This window comes from Peromyscus californicus, unplaced genomic scaffold, assembly GCF_007827085.1.
Source record: "Peromyscus californicus insignis strain IS unplaced genomic scaffold, ASM782708v3 Scaffold_4__1_contigs__length_199733344, whole genome shotgun sequence".
Taxonomy (NCBI): domain Eukaryota; kingdom Metazoa; phylum Chordata; class Mammalia; order Rodentia; family Cricetidae; genus Peromyscus; species Peromyscus californicus.
In genome coordinates, this window is record NW_026294562.1 from 81,722,303 (window position 1) to 81,745,835 (window position 23,533).

Here is a 23,533-nt window from a genome sequence, read left to right on the forward strand (position 1 = left end):
GCAGGTGTGTACTAGTATACTTGTTCATGCACACCTGAGGCTAGAGGACCAACTTTGGGTGTCATTCCGTTAGCACCATCTACCTTGTTTTTTGAGATAGGGTCTCTCACTAGCCTGGAGCTCTTCAGCTACACTAGCCTGACTGGTCAGTGAGCCTCGGGGATCTGCCTGTCTCTGCCTCCCCAGAGCTGGGGTTACAAGCATGTGCCACCATGCTTGGCTTTTTCACACGGGTTCTGGGAATTCAACTTGAGTCCTCACACTTGCAAGACAAGCACTTTACAGACTGCGCTTTCTCCCCTGCCCTTGAGACCTTTTAAATGGTGTAAATTCATGCTCTATAGCAGAATGCATAGAAGGTTTCTGTGTTATCTAATAGGAAAGCATACACCCATATGTGATGCCATTCAGGATGAGAAGCGGCCATTCAGCAGCCCATGTCCACATGCCCTCGGTGCCGCTGAACACCTTTGCACCCCTTATCCACCCAGAAGTTTCTACTGTCTTGGCTTCTGCAGTTGGGGCATCTTGCCTTTTTTGCATTCTCATTTGTAGTTTTTCTTTATTTTTATTATTTTATTTTTTCGAGATAGGGTCTCACTTTGTAGTCCTGGCTGTCCTGGAACTCACTCTGTAGACCAGGCTGGCCTCGAACTCAGAGATCTGCCTGTCTCTGCCTCCCAAGTGCTGGGATTAAAGGGGTGTGCTGCCACCACCCAGCAAGTCATCTCACTTTTAAAATATACATTATATATATATATATATATATATATATATATATATATGATGAGACAGGACTTTGTTACATAGCTCAGCCTGGTCTTCAACTTCAAGATCCTCCTTCTTCCCGAGTACTGAGATTATAGATGTGTCTTTACGTCCATTCTTAAATTTACTTTGAAATTTTACTGGAGTAAAATTCACATTCTATAAAGTCAACCCCTTTGAGGTTCAGTGGCATCCAGCATATCTGCAATGCTCTACAAGTGCTGCCTCTGTGTAGTTCCAAAATGTTTTTATATCCGCGTGGGAACCCCAAGTCCATTCAGCCACAAGCATTCCTCTGGGGAGCCATCAATCTGCGCTGATTCTCTGAGTTTGTCTCTTTTTGAGTCTTTGTTGTAAGTGGAAACAAACAGTTATGGTGATCTTTTATGTCTGCTGGCTTTTCAGTTGGGATGATAGTTTTGAAATTCATCCATCTGTCAGTACTTGATTACAAATTACATTTATTTATTTATTTATTTATTTATTTATTTATTTATTGTGTTTGTGTGTGTGTGTGTGTGTGCATGCACACAATCAGCATGAGCATGTATGGAAGACAGAGGACAACTTGAAGGACACAGTCCCCTTCTCCTACCACGCGGGTCTTGGGGATTGAACGTAGGTCTTCAGGCCTGACGTCAAGCGCCTTCATGTGCTGACCCAATTCACTGGCCCCACTTCGTTACTTTTTAGTGACTGAATAAAATCCTATTATAAAAGGGAGTATTTTTGCCATTGCTGGTGTTTCCTTCTTTCCAGAACATTCTTCTCCATGGTATATCTATCTGCATGAATGACTACTTCACTACTATACTTTGAAGATGAAATGTCCTCCCTGGGCTCACATGCTGAGTGAGAACTTGGTATCCAGCTGGTGATGCTCCTTGGGTAAAAGGTGAAAATTCTAGGAGGTAGGGCCTGATTGGTGAAAGTAGGTCGTGGGCATAGGCTTCTGAAAGTCCCACCCCTCCCTGCTTCCTGTCTGTCATGAAGTGAGCAGTCTGCTCTTGCTCCACCCCAGGCCCAAAGCGATGGATCCAGTCAACCTGGGAAAGAAGCCTCTGAGACCATGAGTGAAAATCTATCTTTCCTCTGGTAAAACTGCTTGTCCAGGTTGTAGCAGCACCTGGGCCAGCTCCTCCCCGACAGCATGGTGGTGGTGGGGGGATGGTCTCTTTTCTCACAGCACTGGCCACTCACTGCTCTGCCCCTGACTGTTGAATGGTTTCTGTTTGTTTCCTTTGTTTGAGACAGGATCTAGCTATGCAGCCCTTGATCTCCAGGCCTTGGATTGCAGACACTCACCACCACAACGTGATGGAGCACGTGCCCCAGCCGTGAGCCAAGATGCCTTCTTACTCCTGGGAACTGCTTCATTTGTAATTAGTGAAGTCACAGGTTCCAGTGATCTCTCTGCCCGTTCCACCTCTGGGGTCCCCCTTTCCTTCTGATGGCTTGTCTTCCCCATCTCATCCTTTTACCCCCTTTTCTCCAGTCCCGAGGACCACTTCCTAGATTCCTGACCTTTGCCCACTTGCCAGCCTAAAGCCTAAAGATTTGACAGTTAGAGGCAAGATCCCCACATGAGATGGACATATGGTGTTTGTCTATGTGAGCACAGATCACCACACTCAATCTGGTAGTTTTTCAGTTCCATTCATTTTCCTACAAATTTCACCTTTCTTTATGGCTTAGTAAAATTCCATTGTATATATGTACCACATCTCCGTTATTGACTCATCCATTTTGGACCCTGTCTCAAAAATTAGAAGGAAAGCAGCTGAGGAAATCACTTGGCCATCAGACAAAGCAATCAATAGCATCGAAGTGCTAAAGGCCACGTTCACTAGCCTTGGTTTTTGCACAGTTGAAAATGGAATAGTTTGTTTATTCTGAGTCAACACCACATGGTATTCCAGCGTGCTAGGTCAAGGGCACGCTGTGTAAGACTTGGCAGCATCGTACCTATTCTTGATGGATGGATGAATGAGTAAGTGGGGAATTTGTAGAGGTAGAGAAAGGATGGTGGGTGGCAGGTGTGGCAGTGAAGCCCTCCTGCCATTAAACATCCTCACCCTAGAGCGAATTCATAAACCCGGCCAAGGTGATGGGGAAACATCTAAGTGGGAACTCCCATGTGCCACATTTGTCCCGTGGAGACATCCTCTTGGAGGATCCTGGAGTGGGGATGAAAAGGAGAGCTTTGCAGGCAGGAAGCCTTATGTTGCTTTGCCTTTTGTTCTGGGAACTTCCAGTGCTGCTGCTGCTGCTGCTTTTCTTCTGACTGAGGATGTGACCATTTTCCTCCCTGGTGACCCAGTCCACACTTGACCGCCAGGTCATTCATGCCTCCCATGTCTGACTCCATTCTCTCTCTTGAGTTTCAATCTCAGACAAACTTGGGTCTTAAAAAAATTTTTTGGAGCCGGGCGGTGGTGGAGCACACCTTTAATCCCAGGACTTGGGAGGCAGAGGCAGGTGGATCTCTGTGAGTTTGAGGCCAACCTGGTCTACAGAGCAAGATCCAAGACAGTCAGGACCATTACACAGAGAAAAGCCTGTCTCAAAACAAAACAAAACAAAACAAAAAAAGCATTTAAAAGTTTTTCTTTTCGAGACATGGTCTCATATGTCCCAGGCTGGCCTTGAATTTACTGTGTAGCTGAGTGTGTCAAGGGCTATAAGTAAATGCCTCCATGCCTGGCTTAAGCAATGCTAGGAATTGAACCCAGACATTCTTGCATGCTGGACAAGTGGTCTACCAACTGAGCTATATTCCCAGCCTGGAAAAACATAAGTCTTTATTTAATATCATCCTTTGGGATGCAGGTTCCCAGGGAGTCTCTGAATCATTAAGAAATGCTCGATGGGCCATGGGGTTGCCCTCATTCTTGTCTTGATGTAAGAAGTTCTCTGGACCTAAAGCCAGAGGACCAGTGACAGTTTCCTCCTGGGCAGACAAGCCTGACCTGTGGGGGAAGCTTCTGAGTGAAAGGCACTTTTCAGGGTGGCTGGTTGCTAAGCCCACAGGCTCTACTATTGGGTGGGGCTCATGAATTACCAGCTGTGTGGTTAGAGGAGAATTCTGTGTGCTTCAAAGAGTACCCAAGGGGCTAGCACTACAGAAGTTGATGTGTATGAGACACTTCACAGAATCCCTAGCAAACAATAAGATCTGGAAAACTGCCATTCTTATTGTTCTTTTTTTTTTAAATTACATGTATTTGTTTGCTTTGTATGGGCACACATGCTGTGGTGTACATGTGGAGGTCAGATGAAACTTGAGCGAGTTTTTTTCTCTCCTTCCACATGTGTGTTCTGGGGATTAAACTCAGGTCATTTAGCTTGGCAGCAAGCTCCTTTACCCACCGAGCCACTTTGCAAGCCCAATTATTATTGTCCTTATAAGCTTCATACAATTAAGTGTCAACAGTGTGTTCAGTCCTATCTCAATCTGAGTACAAAGAAGTAAGACTTTATTCCTGTTTTCATAAAGTTCATGATCTAATGAGAGACACGGATGGATGAAAACTTACACCAGGGGTGGAAGGTTCGTAGTGTTAACAGAAGGGTGAATGGAAAAGGAGAAAAGGCAGCATTGCAGGAGTCAAGCAGGCGTGGAGATGGCTGGAGCCGGGAGGTGTGCCCGCCCATCTGCTAGAGGACAATTGAGCCAGATGCTGTTGGTCTCACCTTCGACACACCCAGCAGCAACTTCAGCCTTGCTGGAAGTGTTCCTGCTAGTGACAGCATGCCAGGGCCGGCCAGTTCCACGCCTCTGAGGGCACAGTCCCCAGCTCTCTTTAAGGGGTGCCCAAGTGAGCATCTGCTGCGTGTTCCCTGTCAGTACCAGTTGTAGCCACCAGGAGCCCAGCCAGGCTTATGCCCTTAATGCTTGGCTGCATCAGCCCACTGCCCCAGGAGAGTGCCATGTCAATCAGTCACGTAGGCTGGTGTTTGTCATGCCCTAGGGTGATTTTTGTAAGTGCTTAGCACAGCTCCCAGTGTACCACATCTGTTAGCTGACCCCCGAGAACTAGTGGAAATACTACCTGGGGCAGAGGTGGTGACGATAGGTACAGGCATGGGATGGGGTGGGACCTGTGTCCTGGGCTCATGTAGGGTCCCCACAGGCTCTTTCATGAAGACCCTGGACTCCACCAGTCTCTGTCCCTGTGTGTCAGTGAGTCCCCAAATACAGGTCTTTCTGATCCGTGTACAAAGGACCCTCTTCTAGTCTCGATCCTGAGTGCTAAGCCTCCTCCTCTTTCCACCACAAGTGACATCAGCTTTATACTTAAAGCACATAGGGATGGCATTCAGGATAGGGGAATGAGAGTGTACATGCCAGCAAGTCAGACTGCTTGGGTTCAAATCCCAGCTCTGCAACTTTCTGGCTATGTTGTCTTGAACAATTAACTTGCTCTAGTTTCTATGCCTCCTTAGTGGACTAATCCAGGAGTCAGTAAACTATTTCCAGAAAAGGCCAATGTTGATTACTCAGCTGTGTTAATTCAGCTTGCATAGCATCCATGAACAAAGTATAAATAACAGTGTATCAATAAAACTTTATTTATAGACACTAACATTTGAATGTCATATAATTTTCATGAGTCACAAAATATTCTCTTTTTGATATATATATGCATATATTAGCTATGTGTACATAAAAAATTATAAACACACATATACATTACACACAAAAATACACACACACTCATATACACACACATATTCTCAGTTCAAAGACAAAATAAAGGATTGGGCCTGTAGGCTGGTGTTTGTCATGCCCTAGGGTGATTTATGTAAGTGCTTAGCATAGCTCCCAGCGTACCATTCTTGAGTTGAGATTATGGGAATATCATTTGGCAGGAGTGTCTAGCTATGCCCTTTAACTGGCCCTTCTCTACTACCCCACCCTGCTCCCAGAGTGGGGACATCCTGCCACACCCTTTGGCCTCTCTCTACTGTGCCCTCTCCAAACATGCTCCCAGGCCCTGGGCCAACTGTCTGTCTGAGGGCACAGAGTACACCTTGTCCCAGTGTCAATGACTTAGGTCAGCGACCAACAGTTGGGATCCAAGGATGGTACTAATTTCTTTTGTCACACGCATCAGGCAGTGGCTGGCCAGCCTTGCTACTCAAGATCACATGCTTGGGCTGCAGCCTAGGCCAGGGACATTGCGGGTGAACTCCTGAGCTCGGGGCTCTGGAAGCACGCTTCTCTCAGGATCCTGTGAAGAGCTCACCATTGGCCCAGGCCATTGCTGTTGGCTCTTCTGCTCAGAAGTGCCAAGTCCAGGTTGCAGGGTAGAGCTCATCCTGGAAGTTATGAGTGTTGGGGCAGGGCCCATCAGATCCTTCTGTGGGTTCCCAGACCATGTTCTGTTCACAGCAGGCTGTTAGTCATGTATCAAAAGCCTAAAGTAAGGATAGGAGGGCCTGTCTGTGTCAGGAGGAGAGTCTCCTTTGACTACGATTGTTCTCTGATTCTGTCTCAGGACTCATTGGTCAACTGAGTGTCTGTGAGCTGGGAGGAAAAGGCACTGTCCAAGCGTAAGGTATTGTATCTGGGGGGTGGCGTGCCAGGCACTATGGCCTCCGGAGCTGGAGGTAGGCGCATAGCAGAGGTGAAAGTGGGCAGGTCATCATCTGTATCCAGAGCGGGATTATCCTGGCCCTGATGGCTGGAACGAGTCTCAGGGGAGGGAGGTGCCCGCCTCCGGGCCCACCAATCCTTGGCTTTCTGCCACTGGTGGCGGGCAATAATAGAGAAGAAGTCAATAAAGAAGACTTCGATGATTTCGATGACACAGACGACCGAGCAGCTCATCCATAGACCCAGTTGTCCACCAAAGTTGGACAGGAGCATCTCAATCTGCAAGGAAGACCAAGTAACTTAAAGGCCAAGAGTAGTGGCACATGCCTGCAATCCAGCACTCAGGGAGCAGAGGGAAGGATGATTGCCAGTTCAAGGCCAGTCTGGGCTACTTAGACCCTATCTCAAAAGGGGGATTGGAGGGCTTTTCCCAGTTGGCCTCAGCTACAGGCCTGTCTCCTCTCACTCTGCACTTCCTCTCTAAGGCTTAATTGCTCTCTGGCAGCCGTCCTACATCAGTTCAGTCCCCCTTAAGTTGACTGTTCCCCTAGACCAGGTAGATAGGCATATTGATGGGCCTGGGACATGTTGGATAAACAGACTACTCACACTGTTGGCTGGACTCTCCATGATGGATCTTTGGTTCAGGTCTTTGTAGAATATCAGGAGCTTGGCCAGGTCAGTCCTGCAGAAATTCCAACAGGGGGGACTTAGGTGGCTGGAAAGCCTTGGCTTCCTGCAAAATGGCAGCCCCTCAGCATGGCTATCATCTTCCTCCTGTCCAAGCCCCTATCATGGCCTGTCCTCTGAACTCCCTCAGGCTGTTAGAACCTTGTCCCCAGGTCTCTTTCTATACCTCAGAGTGCATTTCCAACTTGGGCCTAGTTCTCAGGCCATCCATTCACTGAAAAAACAACAAAAAAATATTTCTCAACCTCTGGACGTTCCAGTTCACCCGGCCACCCTCGCATTAGATTTTGACATTGGTAATTGTTTGACTGCAGTCTCAGACTCCTATAGGAAACTGGTCGGTGGTGCAAGTGAGAGAAGCAGGCAGGCTAAGGTAATAGTGATGATGAATGTAATAGCACCTAGCATCTATTAGGCATTCTGATGTTGCCAGACACTGTTGGAAGACCCTTGAGTGAATGAATGCAATTCTCTCAATGTCTCTCTGAGGTAGGGGGCTGTGTTTCAATCATCCCTCTACCATACCAGTGTGGAAATTGAGACACAGATTGGGTTCATTCACTGCATAGCTGACTGATGAGTGAGCTGGTTCAAAGCCAGACCCATTTGGCTTCAAGGTCATGCCCTTAACTACCATTCTAAACTCTCTCCTGATAGGACAATGGAACTGGAAGGTTCATGCTCAAAGTTTTAACTGTTGCATAGCCATTTCATGTGACACAAGAATGGAAGTTACATGTTCATAGAACATTTAATCTTTCAGGAAAAGCTGAAAATAAAGGACTGCTTTATTGGGCTAGATTTGGCTAGGGGGTTCACTGGTCTGCAACAGTTGTTTGCAAAATGCTCAGTCTCGTTCTATTTGTTGTTGTTGTTTCTTTTTTTTTTTTTTTTTTTTTTTTGGTTTTTCGAGACAGGGTTTCTCTGTGTAGCTTTGCGCCTTTCCTGGGACTCACTTGGTAGCCCAGGCTGGCCTCGAACTCACAGAGATCCGCCGGCCTCTGCCTCCCGAGTGCTGGGATTAAAGGCGTGCGCCACCACCGCCCGGCTTTGTTGTTTCTTTATTTGTTATATTTATTTGAGACAGAGTCTCAAGGTGTAACCTAAGGTTGCCTTGAACTCTCAATCCTCCTGCCTTGGCTTCAAAATTTGGGGTTTTACTGATGAACTAATTCTATCTCTATCTTTTCAATGCAAAGCCCATGCGGAGGCGGGGGCAGAGAGCATGCTTGGTCACCTGGATGCCCCCATTTCCCCTTAAAACTCACACACCTCCTGGTCCTTAATGGGATGCTCTGGATTGGAGACCAGATTGGCTTTTACTGGGGAAGACCCTATGCTGGGACATAGTAATGGCCAGAAGTATGCATTTACATTTCCTGGGTCACAAAGGTGAGTGTAGTCTCTCCCATATTTTCTTCCACCTGCTGAGATTCCTGATCCCTGGCCTAGATAATTTTTGCCAAAAGTATCTCAAAAATGGATTTCTTTGTGAACAATATAAGTAGGATGAGAAGATAGAATACTAAAAGGACTATTCTGTAAGTCAGGATACACCAGCAAGTCGCAAAGCAAGTTTACTGGACTATGGTAGTATCTGCTACACAACTGAATAGATTAGGCAAAGTTGGGCATGCTGGTTCATGGCTGCAATCCCAGTACTTGGTATGTGGAGAAAGGAAGATTAGGTGTTCAAGGTCATTCTTAGCTACATAGTGAGTTTGAGGCCAACTTGGGCTACATAAGATCTTGTCTAAAAAAAAAAAATTTAAGAGAAAAGAAAAAAATGAAGAAATATCAGAATATATTGAAAGGCATATCAAAATGTTTGCCAGTTGAGATGGTATAGGTACTAACCAATCAGACTGGTGTATAGTAACCAGTTAGGGTGGAAACTCACCCTCCATCTGTGTCTCTTGGTTCTGAATCTATATGTTCAACCAACCATGGAGGGGGATTTTTGAGAGGAAAAATTGTTACATCTGGATTGAACATGCACAGACTTGTTTAGTGCCAGGTTCCCTGAACAACCTAATGTGATAGCTATTTCCATAGGATTTACATCACATTGAGTACCACAAGGAATCTAGAGATGACTAAAATGGATGAGAGGATGTGGTAGGTCATATGCAAAGGGGAACCATTTCACATACAGGACTTGGGCATTCAGAGGGTTTGGTATTCATGGGGGTGTCCTGGAACAGATCCCCCGAGGGCATGGAAAGACAACTGTAAACAATTGGTTTGGCTAGAGCATCGTGTGCCAACTGAAAACCAGCCCAAGGGCTTTGTACATCATAAGGAAATACTGTTGCATGCTTTATTCCAGTTGTAGACTCAATGGGCCACAATGAAAAATGTATTTCATATGGTGGATCATGGTCAAACAAAAGTCTGAGCAGGGCCTGGTTCATGATAGGAGCTCAGTAAATATTTGTTGACTAAATGATTGAACGGACGAAAAGGAGAGGGCTTGGCAATGAGGAAGCAAGGGCCTGTGGCGGACAGAGGCAGAGGGAACTGGGTGGAGGCAAACTTACTTGTTGAGCTTTTTGTTTATTTGCTGGCCTTGGTCCCAGGTGAGAACATTCAGCAACCATTTCTGTGATGGAGAAAGAAAGAATGGGCCTAAGGCTACCCACTGCCCTCTTCCTCCGCCACACATACTCCCTTTCTCTGGCCTTGGCAGTTTAGGTCTACCCACCTGGGAACCACGCCCCTCCCTGCCATAGTAGAATAGTTGAGGACACCAAGGGCTCTGGGGGTGGGGGTAGGGTACGTGGGAATAGAGCTTACCTCGGAAGCCTCAGATGGCCACTGTGCCAAGCTGGTCGTCAGTGTCCATTCCTTAAAGCTAAGGGGAGAAGGGCATAGGGTGAACACAGGCTGCTGGCCTAGCACAGCCCTGCTTGCCCTATCCCTCCAGATCTACGCACCTGCAGGCTTGCTTGCACACTGATTGGCAGCCCAGCTCCTCTCGAACAAAGGCCTGGTACAGCTGGTAGTAGCAATACACTGGGGGACAGGGTAAAAGGTGGTATGAGCTTTGGGGCACAGCAGCCTTCCCAGGGTTACCGGTGGAGCCCCTACCATCTCGTGCTAGCTATTTATTTCTGCACCTTTTACAAATGCTCTCTTTTTGGGGGGGGGGTAGGGGAAACCAATGTGATGTCAGGAAATTGTATCTTTTTCACGTTAGAGACGTGAGTTGGGAGCTGGGTTTGGTGGCACACGCCTTTAATCTCAGCATTGAAGAGGCAGAGGCAGGCAGATCTCTGAGTTTGAGGCCTGCCTGGTCTACAGAGTGAGTTCCAGGACAGCCCGGGCTACACAGAGAAAGCCTGTCTCAAAACAAACAAACAACAACAAAGACCTAAGTTGGGGGTCAGGCAACCCTTGGGTCCAGTTCTGTGACTTCTTTCCTGTGGGTCCTCAGGTAATTGACTTAATCTTTTTGAACCTTTATTCCCTGTCCTGTGCAAAAGTACTATCAACAATGCCTTTTAGAATTGACTATGTGGGCAAGCTATTAGCACAGGCTGGGACATAGCATTTAGTCCATAATTGAAAAGTATAATCCAAGCCAGGCTTGGTGATAGAAAGCGCCTTTAACACCCTCTTCAGGCAAAAGGCAATCAGGACAGGGGCTCAAGAGATGACAGGTCAGCCCACTGCTGGGCCAAGCTGATTCCCCTCCTGGGATGTGCAAGCCTGGAGGTGCGATCACTCACTCCAGTTGGGATGTTGCTGGTAGTTGCAATAATTGGCTGCTGGAGGCAGAGGCTGGCTGTACTGGGCACAGCCACATTTTTCCACCATCTTCGTCTGGAAGCACGAATAAAGGCAGATCTGAAAGAGAATACCCAAGAATGTTCTCAACCTCCTTGCAGGTGGAGGTCAAGAACTCCCTGCCTGCATATCTTACATTCCAAAGCCTTTTCCTATCGTACTGGGCCATATCACATACACATAAAATTAAAGAAAACAAAAATGGTTAAAGAAAATGTAAAAGTCAAGTTTTTTTCAGGAAGCCCAGCATGGAATTCTCTCGCTTTCGTCAGAAGAGAGCCAAGGGGTGATGCAAACACACCCCTTTACTCATGAAGTGGGACGGCTAGCCTGAGACATCTGCTTACAAGATTTCATGCTATAATCAAATGGACTTTAGACAACCCCTAAAAGTGAGTTCATTAGAAAGATGCCCTGGGTAACATTTAGTGATAAGTTACTGAGGACAAATGTTTTAATATATTCATGCATTTCATGCTCACCACAATCTCGTGGAGTAATGTTGCACTTAACTCAAAGATGAAAAAAGACACAGTCGCAATCTGAGTCCTTTGCCTGAGGTCACACAGAAGGTAGATATCAAAACTGACATTTGGGCCAGGTGTGGTGGTACACACCTAAAATCCCAGTACTCAGAAAGCAGAGAGGCAGGGGGCATAGCAACTTGGAGGGCCAGCCCGAGCCACATAGTAAGTTCAAGGCCATCTTGGGATACATAACAGGACCCTGTCTTAGAAACAACAAAACAAAACAAAAAACAAACAGACAAACAAACAAAAAACTCCTGAGATTTAAACCTGAATAGCTTGGCTTTGAAGCCCCTACCCTACACTAGAAGCTTCCTGGGTAGTGTGGGTAGTGTAATCCTGCAAGGTCCAGTGTGGAGGACTTAGAACTGACTAGTGGACTGTCAGGACCGTGCTTCTCACTGTTGATAGGCAGCTGCTCCAGTTTCCCCTTTCACGTCGGTGTCAGCACTCCCCTGACATAAAATAGCCTGGAACCTCATTTGCCATGTAGACCAGGTTAGCCACCTGGGAGCTTCCAGGGACCCATCTGACCCTACCCCACATCTTGCCATTGCTAGGGTTACAGGCACAAGCCTGGCTTTTCAAATGGGTTCCGAGAGTCTGAACCCAGGTCCTCGTGCTTTCTTGAGGCAAGCGCTTTACTGCCTGAGCCATCTCCTAGGCCCCCACCCCCACCTCAGGCCTTTATACCCCACCAAGATGATATCTGTGGGCTCTCTAGCATCTCACTAGGAGGCCAACCTCAGAGTTCCAGCCTGTGAAAGGAGGTGTCAGGGTCCACCACTGCGATGCCCACAGGGCCAGTGATATCGTTTGCTGTGGGGGTCAGATCTGTGGATCTCAGTTATTCTATAGCTTGTGTAATGTGGCGGCTCCTCCTGTGGTGCATCCTGCTGGGGTATGGCTTTCCAGATCATCACGTGTTTTTTTTTTTTTTTTTTCAAGAGAAGCTAGAAATAGGGATTTTCTTGCAGCATTTCCTGAATTTTATTGCCATTCTGACTAGAGCAATCAGCGTGTGACCTGGAGGAGACTAGGAGCTGCCAATTAGCTCACACTGATCCGGCACAATTCTGTGACTGTCGAGGGGATGCACTTGCCCAAGTCATGCAGCACACATGTGTCTGGAAGCCAAACTTTTGACCCCTCAGCCAGCGTCTCCTGCTGAAGCTTTCCCTCCCGTCCATCCTTTGCCAAGGCCCATTTAGCAAGTAGACCTGTCTGCCTTGTACATTGTGTTCCACATAAACCTTAGTAAGTCAATTAAGCTCTGGTTACAGAGGACCGAAGAAGACTGGAATCAGCTGGCATCATTTGTACTTGAGGTCTTTGGACCAACCCCAGATATCCTTACCCTAGTTCCTGGTCCCAGGCACACCTCAGCTTAGATATAACTTCATCTTTTGGATCCAGGCCATGACCCAGAGATGAGGGCCCTGCCACGCCATACCTGGAGGGAGTAGGCAGCGTTGTAGATATTCGTGATGGGCACGTCACTACCGTCCTCAGTGCACTGGCTGTAGGGTTCACTCAGCTTGAAGGATTCTGTCTGCAATCACAACAGCACACCGTCATCTCTGCCTTCCCAGGGACCCAGATGAGAGGGCCCCTCTGAAGCTGAGGAATCATTTAGTTACTCACCTAAGTTTATCAAGTACCTAGTAGTTGTCTGGTGCCATTGAAGACACCATGAAATCCACACTGAGAAAGGTTGATAAGTGCGCTGCTCTCAGTGAGCAGGTGTTCTGGAAGGGTATGCAGCCCGTGGCCAATACGATACCTTACCTTAGCAGCTTATGAGTCAATCAATGGGATAGGGCTGGGGGGATGGCTCAGTGGGTAAAGTGTTTGGTACATATGTGTGAAGACTGGAGTTTAAATCTGCAGAAGCCACATAAACCTGGACACAGTAGACCTGCGTCTGTTATCCTAGCACCCTGACAGGGAAATGAGAGGTAGGCAGAAGACTCCCTGGAAGCGTCAGATCCAGCGAGCCTGGGATATGACAAACCCCTGACGGGTCTTTGACCTCTACATATGTCCTGTGGCACATACATCAATGTGCACGCACGTGCTCACGCACATTTTTCTTAAATGAGATTAATTTCGGATCATGCTCAAGGATACTGGATAGAAAGACACAGGAGGATGAGACAGTCTTCCAGAGCAATTAGGAAGGCATCTCTGAGAAAGGGCCCTTTGGTAGAGGCAAAGACCAAAATGAAGAGCAAAATGCATACACTTTTATGATTAGGTCACGGTCGTCTGAATCCTGATCTCTAATCTCTCACATGCACATCTAGAGCCATATGCCTGACCTGTCCGGGCTCCAGAAAAACTGTAAAATTGACTACTCAACAAGATAAAGAAGGGTTTGTTTGTCCCCTCAGATACGGGCCTGCTTAACGGTGAAATGAAATAACTTGCCACTTAATTGCTGTAAAAGAACGTTTGTCCCTTCTGAGTGGTCTGGGCTCTCTCTCTGGGACATTACTTGCTTTGCAAGGTATTTCAATACATCCTCTTTCTCTGCTTTATGTCTTGGCAAATTCTTGGCCTACAATAATTAGTTTTAAATATCAACTTGCCACAAGTTAACATCACCAGTGAAGAGAATCTCAACCGAGTAATTGTCTTTATCAGGTTGGTCTGTGGGTGTGAGTGTGGGTGTTGGGGGGGTGGGGTCTTGATTATTGCTTGAAGTAGGAACACTTACCCTGAATGTAGGTGGCACCTTTCCCTGGCTTGGCCCTTGGACAGTGTAAGAGTAGAGAGGGATATCTGAGTAGCAAGCAAGCAGGCAGCATGGGTGCACTGTTTCGCTCTGCTCTTGACTGAATGTGATGTGACCAGTGCTTGGGATCCCTCATTTCTCGGAAATGATGGACTGTAACTTGGAGTTACGAGCCAAATAAGCCTTTTCTTCCACTAACAGCTTCTGCTCAAGGTGAGTTTGGTTTTTGTTTCTTTGTTTTGTCTGCTTCTTTGTTGTTTGTTGTATCACAGCAACTGACTGAGGTGAGGACCAGGACCATGTCACCAGCTTTCCCTACATGGCTTCACAAAGCACCTTTGTAGCACAAATCCTAATTGGTCTTTATAAAAACCCGGAGCCAGATATTGGGGTAAATGCTGAAAGATCAGAGAGAAAGGGGAACAAGTCACAGCCACCTCTCACCTCACCAACTCCTCAGCCGAAAAGCGACCGAATTCCTGTTTCCTCCCGCCTTGTATTCCTTTCTCCGCCCAGTCATATTACTTCCTGTCTCAACCTCCCTAGTGCTGGGATTAAAGGCATGTGTGCCTCCCACGTACTGGGAACAAAGGCATGAGATCCCTAGTGCTGGGATTAAAGGTGTGTGCCAACACTGCCTGGACTCTATGGCTAACTAGTGGCTGGCTTTGCCTCTGATCTTCAGGCAAGTTTTATTTGTTAGAGCATACACAAAATACCACCATACACCTTTCTGTGTTGACTCAATACACAATGGTAAAAGGGAGTTGGCCTTGTGGAGAACTGGGGGAAGAGTGCCAGGCAGAGGGAGCAGCAGAGATTGAAGTAGAAGGGGTCATTGTGCCTGGAATCTGGCAAAAGAGAGAAATCCCTGGGGCTGAGAATGTAGCTCAGTGGTAGAGCTCTTATCTAGCCTGTGTGACTTCAATTCCCAGCACAGGGGCCAGGAAGAAAGATCTCTGGAAACAAATCAGAGAAGGAGTTAAGCCAAAACCACCCTGTGCACCTGCTGAGAAACCAGAATTCGGCTTCCAGAATGGTAAGGAGCCATCTGCTCATCTGCTGGGAGGGGCCTGGAAGGTTAGAAAGAAGTGTGGGGCTGTGAGACACCTAAGGGTCCAGGCCCTTCAGCAGAGCCCATTTTCTTTCCTTCTGGTGCTGGATGTTGACTTTCTTAGAAGAATCGAGGAAAACAGAATAATATCCTGATTATAGGAGGAAGGACAGCATCACTACTCAAAGTTCAAAGCCCTCTCCATCCACGTACAGCAGTTCCCCAAGTTTGCCGCCAGCTTACTATCTGTCAAAGCAAATAAACAATCCAGACACGACAAAGAAAGAAAAAACAAAAAACCAAATGAACAATAACAAACAAACCAATAAACAAATAAGGATGGGGAGGGATAACATCTCTTAAGAGGAGCAAAAACTAAAGAGAAATCGTAGCCAGCCTAGAATGAGGGTCTGCAGTCTGCTCACATGTGAGAACGCATGTGTGCACCATACACTCATGCACATTGTTGTTGCAGCTCAGGGCTAAAGAGGTATAGGATGGCATGTTTCTAAAAGAAAGTTGATAATTGGGCATCACAAAGATTGGGGAGGCTCCACACAGATAGAAACAGACCAGAAGCATTGGAAAGGCTTCTCTCTCTCTCTCTCTCTTCTCTCTCTCTCTCTCTCTCTCTCTCTCTCTCTCTCTCTCTCTCTCTCTCTCTCTCTGTGTGTGTGTGTGTGTTTGTTTTGTAATTCATCTGCTGACCCATTTGTCTCCCTCAATTAACTGCAAGTTCCTGAAGGGCAATTGGCCGTGCTCACTTTGAAACCCTGGAACAATAGAAGCAAGTAAAAGGGAAAGTGGCTGCTTCATCCTGAGGGACAGACAGACAGACAGACAAGACAGCCTTAACTTTGTTGTCTAACCTGTTCTTTTCACTAATATCACTAATAAGAAATGAGCTTGTTTCCAGTCAGTGCAGAATCAATAGACTTACAGCTGAGCGGCAAATCCACTTAGAGATTCTAGTGTCTGCCAAGGCTGGGCTGGGAAGTAAGATGCAGAGAAGCCAAGCTGTAGCTCTCCCCAAGGACGCCTCTATTCCTTGTCACCTTCTGGACTGTTCTGAGCTGCAAGTTCCCTAGGAATCTTGGGGCCCAGGATCCTGTTGACATGGCCACAAGAGCCAGAATCTGACACAGGCTCTACTTGCCTGCTGCAGCAAGAACACCATCTGGCATCCAGGTTAGGGGGTCTGTGTGCTTCCGTGAGCTGAGTAACGACAGCAAAGGTGGCTGGGACTCTGGCGGTCCACGGGTACTCAGAAAGCATAGAAGTCATAGACTCCAAATGACGCCTCAGGACCCAGTGGTCTGTGTTTGCAATGATGCTTGTTCCATAGGAGCCTTAGGTGGTTCAGGGCTTTCTCCTCACTCACTTCTGGTAGGTGGAGGATTGTCCTCCAGAGACTCAGCTGGAAGAACTTTGCCAGGATGCTTTCCAGCCCTGCCACACCTCCAATTTTGATTCATATTGACCAATCCTGAGATTCTATTCTGTGGCAAAAGTCAAGCTCCTGGCTTCCCTAGGTAAAGGTCTCTAAAAAGAACCCAGGCTGCTCAAGGTGGAGCTGTGTTTCCTACTGCCTGTGTCAAAACTGTGCATCAACTACATCTTGTCTCAGGGCCACTACAGGGTTGAGCAGTAAGCAAACTGGTCTCCCAGCGCACCCAGAGCAATACTGCAATCGATTTCCACTGTGCCCATTTCAGGGTGAGACTTTCGGGAATGGAAGATTTTCCCTATTGCAGAAGGGATGCCCTCACTCGGCCTACCTCCAGAGGATGTAACTGAGATGGTGCCATAGGCTGCCCATAGAAGCAGAATCCAGGACCCAACCCTGACTATCTTATCTGACCATGCACCAAGGTGGTAGGATTCTGAGGGGCCCCTTCTGCAGCAACCACATTATGGCCAATGGCCAATTGTCCCTTCCCAAGCTGCAGTGACAGGCTCACTAGCTATGCAGCCAGAGATGGCGAGGAGGGGCACAGAGTTGTAATACGTCGGAAGCCAGATCCCAGCGGTGCTACCTCAGAGTGAAAGACTTGACCTCCCTAAGCTTCAGTGTTTTCTGAGAACAATTTACAGTATGCTTACGGTAAGTCTCTTACCTGCAAGGTGTAGATAGTGTTGATGGTCAGCCTGACAGTGTTTTGAATCATCTAGAAAACACATCTCTGGGTACATTTGTGAGGATATTTCCAGAGAAATGTTTAACTGAGGAGAAAAGAAATCCTGAATATGGCCACACTACTCACTAGCTTCATCCCTGTGTCTCCTGACAGAGGATGAAATGTGACCAGCCACTCCCACTGCCCTTCCTGCCTCACCATGATGAGCTGCATCCTCATACTGGGACACACAATAAGCCCTTTTATCCTTAAGTTGCTTTCCCTGGGTGTTTTGTCACGGCAAGGAGAAAAGTAAGGAAGATACCAAGTTAATTCATTGGACGTCTAATAAAATCGACTTTCTAATAAAACAAGGTATGGTGAGATCTTGCTTAACCGAGGGTTAACTCACTTCTCTGAGGATGAAGAGAGCACTTCCCTCACAATGCATTGCACAGGCTGCTGGGGAGGGAAAACCATAAGCCTGCCCTGGTGTTGTAGCATGTGACATCATCACAGGTTTGCAATTCTCAGCTAGAGAAATGGGGATTGTCAGTGGGGAACTCCTGCCTTCCTGTCCCTACCCATCACTTCTCCTTCTTTTAGTTTGGAGACAAGGTCTCACTATGTAGTCCAGGATGGCCTAGAACTTGTAACCCTCCTGCTTCTTTGAGTGCCCTTTGAGTATTGCAATTACAGATGTGTGTCTCCCTACCTGATGACTCAGGCTGTAGCTTTCCTAGCTCTCAGCACTTTTTGGTTGTAAACTGAATTGTTTATTTTCTTATTTCACTCTGAAGGGTTTTTTGTACTAGTGCCAAGCCCTGTTCTGTGATGGGAAATGTATTTGATCTGAGATTTTTCTCCCTTTAAAAATGGAACACTTAGCCGGGCGGTGGTGGCGCACGCCTTTAATCCCAGCACTCGGGAGGCAGAGCCAGGCGGATCTCTGTGAGTTCGAGGCCAGCCTGGGCTACCAAGTGAGTTCCAGGAAAGGCGCAAAGCTACACAGAGAAACCCTGTCTCGAAAAACCAAAAAAAAAAAAAAAAAAAAAAAAAAAAAATGGAACACTTGCCAAGCGGTGCTGGCACACGCCTTTAATCCCAGCACTCAGGAGGCAGAGGCAGGTGGATCTCTGTGAGTTCGAGGCCAGCCTGGCCTACAGGGTGAGTTCCAGGAGAGCCAGGACTGTTACACAGAGAGACCCTGTCTGGAAAAAAACCAAACAAATCAAACCCTGGGGAGGAGTGAGGCTATAGTTCCATTAGTAGAGAGCTTACACGGAGCTGGGGTCCATCCCTGACAACACATAAACCAGGCATGACAGGATATCCACTCGAGGGACAGAGGCAGGAAGATCAGAAGTGCATGAGACTGTGCTACACAGAGAAACGCTGTCTTGAAAAGCCAAACACACACACACACACACACACACACACACACACACACACACACACACACACAAAACCCACTTGGGTTTTTGCCAGGGGAAAAAATCTTGCAGCAATAGTCTCACATACGGCTGCTGAGAGAAAGTGCCATGGTTCCAGAGCTCCTCTTTATTCTCTGCCTCTGCTAATTGTTGTGAGGACTCATTGAACCTAATGCTAAGGAAGTGCTTAGCACAGAACTTCCCCACAAAGGTCAGTTTTAACTACTAGAGTGTGTACACAGTCTATATGTGACTCATCCTCTCCCCGTACAGCAGCACAAGGGACTGGCGTCCCCAAAGCTGACCTCCAGCCAAAACCTTTCTGCTGAGATGTAATTGGCCACTGGAAACCTCTGCCTAGGTGGTCCACAAATATCTTAAACATACCATGTCTGTGGGAGTTTGCAAAATTTAGCCAAGTCCTGCCATCTCATAAGGAAATAAAGTTTGCTTTTCACCAGTTGAAGCTGGGTAGGTCACGTGACTCACGCTTTGGCCGATGAGAGCCGGATACAAGTAGATACTTGAAAAGTGCTTGCACATCAGAACTAGCCTTCTCTTGCTGACCTTGGAGCTGTGTCACCAATGTGAACATGTCCAAGCCAGTCAGCTGCTGAGGTGAGGCCGAAGGGCGGAGACACCAGGAGGCCCAGCGGACCTTACACGCCACAAGCAGCATTGAGGTTGAGGTCAACATAGTCTGTTCTGGTTCAGAGAGACTTCCCAGATGAACCCAGTGCACTGTCTGCCCCGCAGAATGATCTAATACTTGGTGATTGAAACCACTATTTTGAAGATGGTACATATGGAGAAAGCACTGAGTGACACTGTCTAAATCTGAGCTCAGAATCTCCCCTACCCACCTAAAACCTCCTCAGCTTAGTGACATCCTAGTCTATCCAGCTGTTCAAGCTGGAAACCCAAGCTTCATTCTAGAAACTTCTCCTTCGTTGAGTTCAGTCAGCAGGAGATGCAGAGAGGCATCTTTGAACTAGCTGAATCTCCTTCCCTGTCTGATCTGCTTGATGTTGTCCCTCACTGGGATCGTTGAAAGTCACCCATTTTTTTCTGCCCCCACTTTCTCTTCCTCGGTATCTCCTCCCCCTCCATCTAAATTACAGATCTTGTCCCATCAGTGTCCCCATGGCCTGGTGATTAAAGACTCAATGCATCAGCCTAGCCTGCAATACATTCCTTCACTGACCTCAGTTTACTTTTAAAATTCCACCTCCCTCTTGATTCATTTCAATCCAACAGACAGGCCTTACTACAGCAGCAAGTGGCCTTTTATTACAGAGAAATCAGACTTGTAACCTGACAGTACACAACTGGCCTGGGTGTGGTACTACCTACATCCCAGGTACTTAGTAGGCTGAGGCAGGAGGGTGGTGGGTTCAAGGCTGGACTGGGCTACATAATGAGACCTTGTCTCATAATAAATATAATAATGATGACAATAATAAAGACATGGGGATGTAGCTTACTGGTAGAGAACTTGCCTAGTATACTCAAGGTCCTGAGTGTAACATCGGTACTATTAATAAATAGATAAATAAATAAGCAAACCAAACAATAACATATATAGTTGGCCCTTTGAGTGTACAGTATCTACCAATTGTGGATTGAAGATATGTTTTAAAACTTTATCTTGGAACTGGAGAGATGGCTCAGTGGTTAAGAGATCATACTGTTCTAGTATCTGAGTTCAGATCCAAGCACCTACATTGGGCGGTTTACAAATGCCTGTAACTCCAGCTCCAAGGGATCTGACACCTTCTGGCCTCCATGGGCACCTGTACATCACAGGCACACAAGTAAACAAAATACATCTTTCAAAATAAAACAACAAAACTGTCTCTATTGCACATGTTGATCCTTTCTTTGTCATTATTCTCTAAACAATACAGCATATGTCCATAATATTTACATAGTATTCATATTTATAGGGTGTGTAGGCACTATGCAAATGCTACCTCATTCTATACAGGGACCAACTTGATCACCAAAGGATTCAGCCATTTGTGAATAGGAAATGTTTGGGAAAATGCATGTGCTGGCTAGGTTTTTGTCAACTTGACATAGCAAGAAACATATCTGGGAAGAGGAAATTTTAACTGAGAAAGTGCCCCATAGACTCACTTAAAGGCAAGTCTGTGGTGCATTTTAGTGATTGGTGATTGATGTGGGAGGGCCCAGCCCATTGTGGGTGTTGCCACCCCTGGGCAGGTGGTCCCAGGTGCTTAAGAAAGCAGGATGAGCAAGTCATGAGAGAAAACAAAACAAACAAAACAAAACAACAAGCAGTACTCCTCCATGATTTCTACATTAGCTCCTACCTCCAAGTTCCTGCCCTGACTTCCCTGGATGATGGACTACAAGCTGAAAGATGAAATAAACCTCTTATCCCCAAGTTGCTTTTGGTCATGTTGTTTTATCACAGCAATAGAAACTCCAACTAAGACAATGCATTTATAATGAACATCTATAGGTTTTTCAATGATTTGCATAGCGTTTTTATGGTATTGGGTACTAACAGTAATCTAGACATGATTGAAAGCATATAGGGGAATGTATGCAAATACTGTGCCATTTTCTACAAGGAACTTGAGCAGCCATGGACTTTGGTATCAGTGAAGAGTCTTAGAAGCAATTTCTGTGGTGATATTTTGTGTACCCTAATAAACTTGCCTGAGGTTCAGAGGACAGAGCCAGCCATTAGGTTAACCATAGAGTTCATGCAGTGGTGGCACACACTCTTAATCCTATCACTTAGGAGGCAGAGATCAGCCTGGATCTCTGTGAGTTTAAGGCCACACTAGAAACAGAGCCAGGCAGTGGTGGCACACATCTTTAATCCCAGAACTGGGAAGCACACATGCCTTTAATCCCAGGAAGTGATGCTGGGCAGAGAAAGGTATATAAGGTGTGAGGAAACAGGAACTCATTCTCTTTAGGCTGAGGATTTCATAGCGGTAAGAACTAGTGGCTGGCTGTTCTGCTTCTCTGATCTCTCAGCTTTCACCCTGGTATCTGGCTTCTGCTGGGGATGTCTTTCTGTATGCTGTGAATATGTTGCTCTGATTGATTGATAAATAAAATGCTGATTGGCCAATAGCCAGGGAGGAAGTATAGTATAGGTGGGATAAGCAGAGAGGAGAATGCTGGGAAGTGGAAGGCTGAGTCAGGAGATGCTGCCAGCTGCTGCCACCACGAGAAGCAAGATATAAAGTACTGATAAGTCACAAGCCATGTGGCAACTTATAGATTAATAGAAATGGGTTAATTTAAGATATAAGAACTAGATGGCAAGAAGCCTGCCACGGCCATACAGTTTACAAGTAATATAAGTCTCTGTGTGTTTACTTGGGTACAAGCGGTTGTAGTGCCAGGGGAGCCGAGCAGGACTGGAAAAAACTTTACCTACAGGCTCCTTTATTATTATTATTATTATTATTATTATTAAAAGACCATCTAAGATTCGAACAACAAATTTCCTTCCAATACCAAAGGACAACTGTATACCATAGGAACTCAGAATATCATGATGATATCTACATTTACACAACAAAATTGTATATTGTCATTGAAACTGGAGGACTATCATGCTGTGGGACAATGCTGGTAATATATTTTGAATTCTGAGGAAATAAAAACAAATTTCAGGGGAGTATACCCAGGAAAGTTTCATTTTAACATTAAAATTTAAAAATTAGGGAAGAATTGCAGGGCTTTCCCCTGCATGCCATTATGGGTGGCATGATGCTTAATTTTGATGGTCAACTTGATTGCATTTAGAGTCACCTAGAAGACACACCTCTGTGTATGTGTATGAAGGTGTTTCTAGAGAGGTTTAGCTGGAGAGGGAAAACCCACCTGGAACGTGGTGGAGGCAGCACCATCCCATAGGCTGGGGTCCCAGACTGAATACAGGAAACAACAGAAAGCAAGCTGAACACCAGCCTTCATCTCCCTCTGCTTCCTGACTGTGGACACAGTGTGACCAGTCACCTCACGCTGCTGCTCACATCTCTTCCTCACCATCATGGTCTGTATCCTCAAACTGTGAGGTCCAATTAAATCCTTCCTTCTTTACACTGCTTCTGCCTTTACGTTGTTTTTAGTCACAGCAAGGAGAAAAGTAACTGAAACAGGTGATTTAACTCTGCATTTTGTGGTATGTTATAAATGGTGTGTGTGTGTGTGTGTGTGTGTGTGTGTGTGTGTGTGTGTGTGTGTGTGTGGTGTGTGTGTGTGTGTGTGTTGCAAAAAGCAAAACAATTTGCACTGCCAATTAATGGTGAAAACAAATTGCTCAAAATAAGAAATTAAGACATAAAAAAAGGTTTAGAGGAAGAAATATACTTAGTCTCTACATCCTGCAGAAAAGAAATCAAACTGGTTAAAGTATAAAATGAAGTGGTAAAATAATTGGAAGGAAATCCACTTCAGTATCTGATCTCAAGGGAAACCCTCAGTAGATATACTGACAAGAGAGAGAGAAGAAAGGTCACAACTACACAACACTTAGTGCTTTTCATTGAAAAATGCTTTTCAAAGGAAAGCACAAACCAGGGAAGATGTTTTCAACACATACAGCAAGTGATTAGTATATTTTATATATGTGGAATTAGTATCCTTCATATATATGATACAATAGGTAGTGTTATATAGTAATATGGATATGTATCATGTACATATTACATATGTATCTCATAAAAGAAAGGGTTATTAAAAAGAAAAGATAAGCCTTCCCTAACATCTCTGCTGTCCCTCAGACAAGTCTTGATGTATCCCCCAGGCTGGCATCAAGTCTGTGACT

General features: G+C 46.1%; 1 protein-coding gene across 1 annotated transcript in view; it reads right to left on the minus strand.

Moving 5' to 3' along the window:
• Positions 1–5,316: 5,316 nt before the first annotated feature.
• Scnn1g (sodium channel epithelial 1 subunit gamma) overlaps positions 5,317–23,533 on the minus strand; it is a 35,862-nt gene continuing 17,645 nt past the window's right edge. Inside the window, exons 7-13 of the mRNA XM_052712944.1 lie at positions 12,827–12,925; positions 10,789–10,906; positions 9,994–10,072; positions 9,854–9,911; positions 9,598–9,659; positions 6,977–7,052; positions 5,317–6,646 (exon numbers count right to left, since the gene is read on the minus strand). Coding sequence (XP_052568904.1) covers positions 6,266–6,646; positions 6,977–7,052; positions 9,598–9,659; positions 9,854–9,911; positions 9,994–10,072; positions 10,789–10,906; positions 12,827–12,925 — 873 coding nt within the window. The 3' untranslated portion in view covers positions 5,317–6,265. The remainder of the gene's footprint in view (positions 6,647–6,976; positions 7,053–9,597; positions 9,660–9,853; positions 9,912–9,993; positions 10,073–10,788; positions 10,907–12,826; positions 12,926–23,533) is intronic.